This window comes from Dendroctonus ponderosae, unplaced genomic scaffold (genome assembly GCF_020466585.1).
Source record: "Dendroctonus ponderosae isolate FM_Combo_2020 unplaced genomic scaffold, Dpon_F_20191213v2 Dpon_F_20191213_10, whole genome shotgun sequence".
Lineage (NCBI taxonomy): Eukaryota > Metazoa > Arthropoda > Insecta > Coleoptera > Curculionidae > Dendroctonus > Dendroctonus ponderosae.
In genome coordinates, this window is record NW_026017111.1 from 3,276,806 (window position 1) to 3,277,272 (window position 467).

At 44.8% G+C, this 467-nt stretch overlaps 2 protein-coding genes across 2 annotated transcripts in view; one reads left to right on the plus strand and one right to left on the minus strand.

Moving 5' to 3' along the window:
• The window catches only part of LOC109534879, a gene marked incomplete in the record, with an annotated part of 72,531 nt that overhangs the window by 54,881 nt on the left and 17,183 nt on the right, over positions 1-467 (minus strand).
• The window catches only part of LOC109534874 (ATP-dependent RNA helicase vasa), a 3,694-nt gene continuing 3,227 nt past the window's right edge, over positions 1-467 (plus strand). Inside the window, exon 1 of the mRNA XM_019900652.2 lies at positions 1-273. Within this exon, the coding sequence (XP_019756211.2) occupies positions 232-273 (42 nt within the window). The 5' untranslated portion in view covers positions 1-231. The remainder of the gene's footprint in view (positions 274-467) is intronic.

Below are 467 nucleotides of genomic sequence, written 5' to 3' on the forward strand. Positions count from 1 at the left end.
GGCGGCACTTTACATGTTTCATTTCCTTCAACGGAAAACCGAAGCCAAATTTTGTCCACAGATTTCGTCTCATCTTCGACCAGAGCTGGTCAGAGACAAAATCTTGCCTTTGCTTTAGTCTTGTGGTCCGGCGAAACAGTCCTCCATCTTCACCCGCTTTCTCGATTTCTGAATTTCCAGTCTATTTACTAGGGCCCCAAATTTTGCTCCACGCGCCCCATTTTACACAACATGGATGACGATTGGGATGATGGAGTGGTCGCTGCGCCAATGGTAAGTGTTATAAAACAGCCCCTATATTACATTCATTTCTTTGTCAAGGTTTGTAAGGTTAGCTGGTGGTCGTTGCCCATTTGAAACCACCCGTTTAGTTTCTTAAGGGCAAGACCGCAATCAGGCATCAAAGGCCTTTTGCTTCAAGCCAAAGGTTTTAAACATGGGCAGTCGAAAAAACGATAATGAACGAA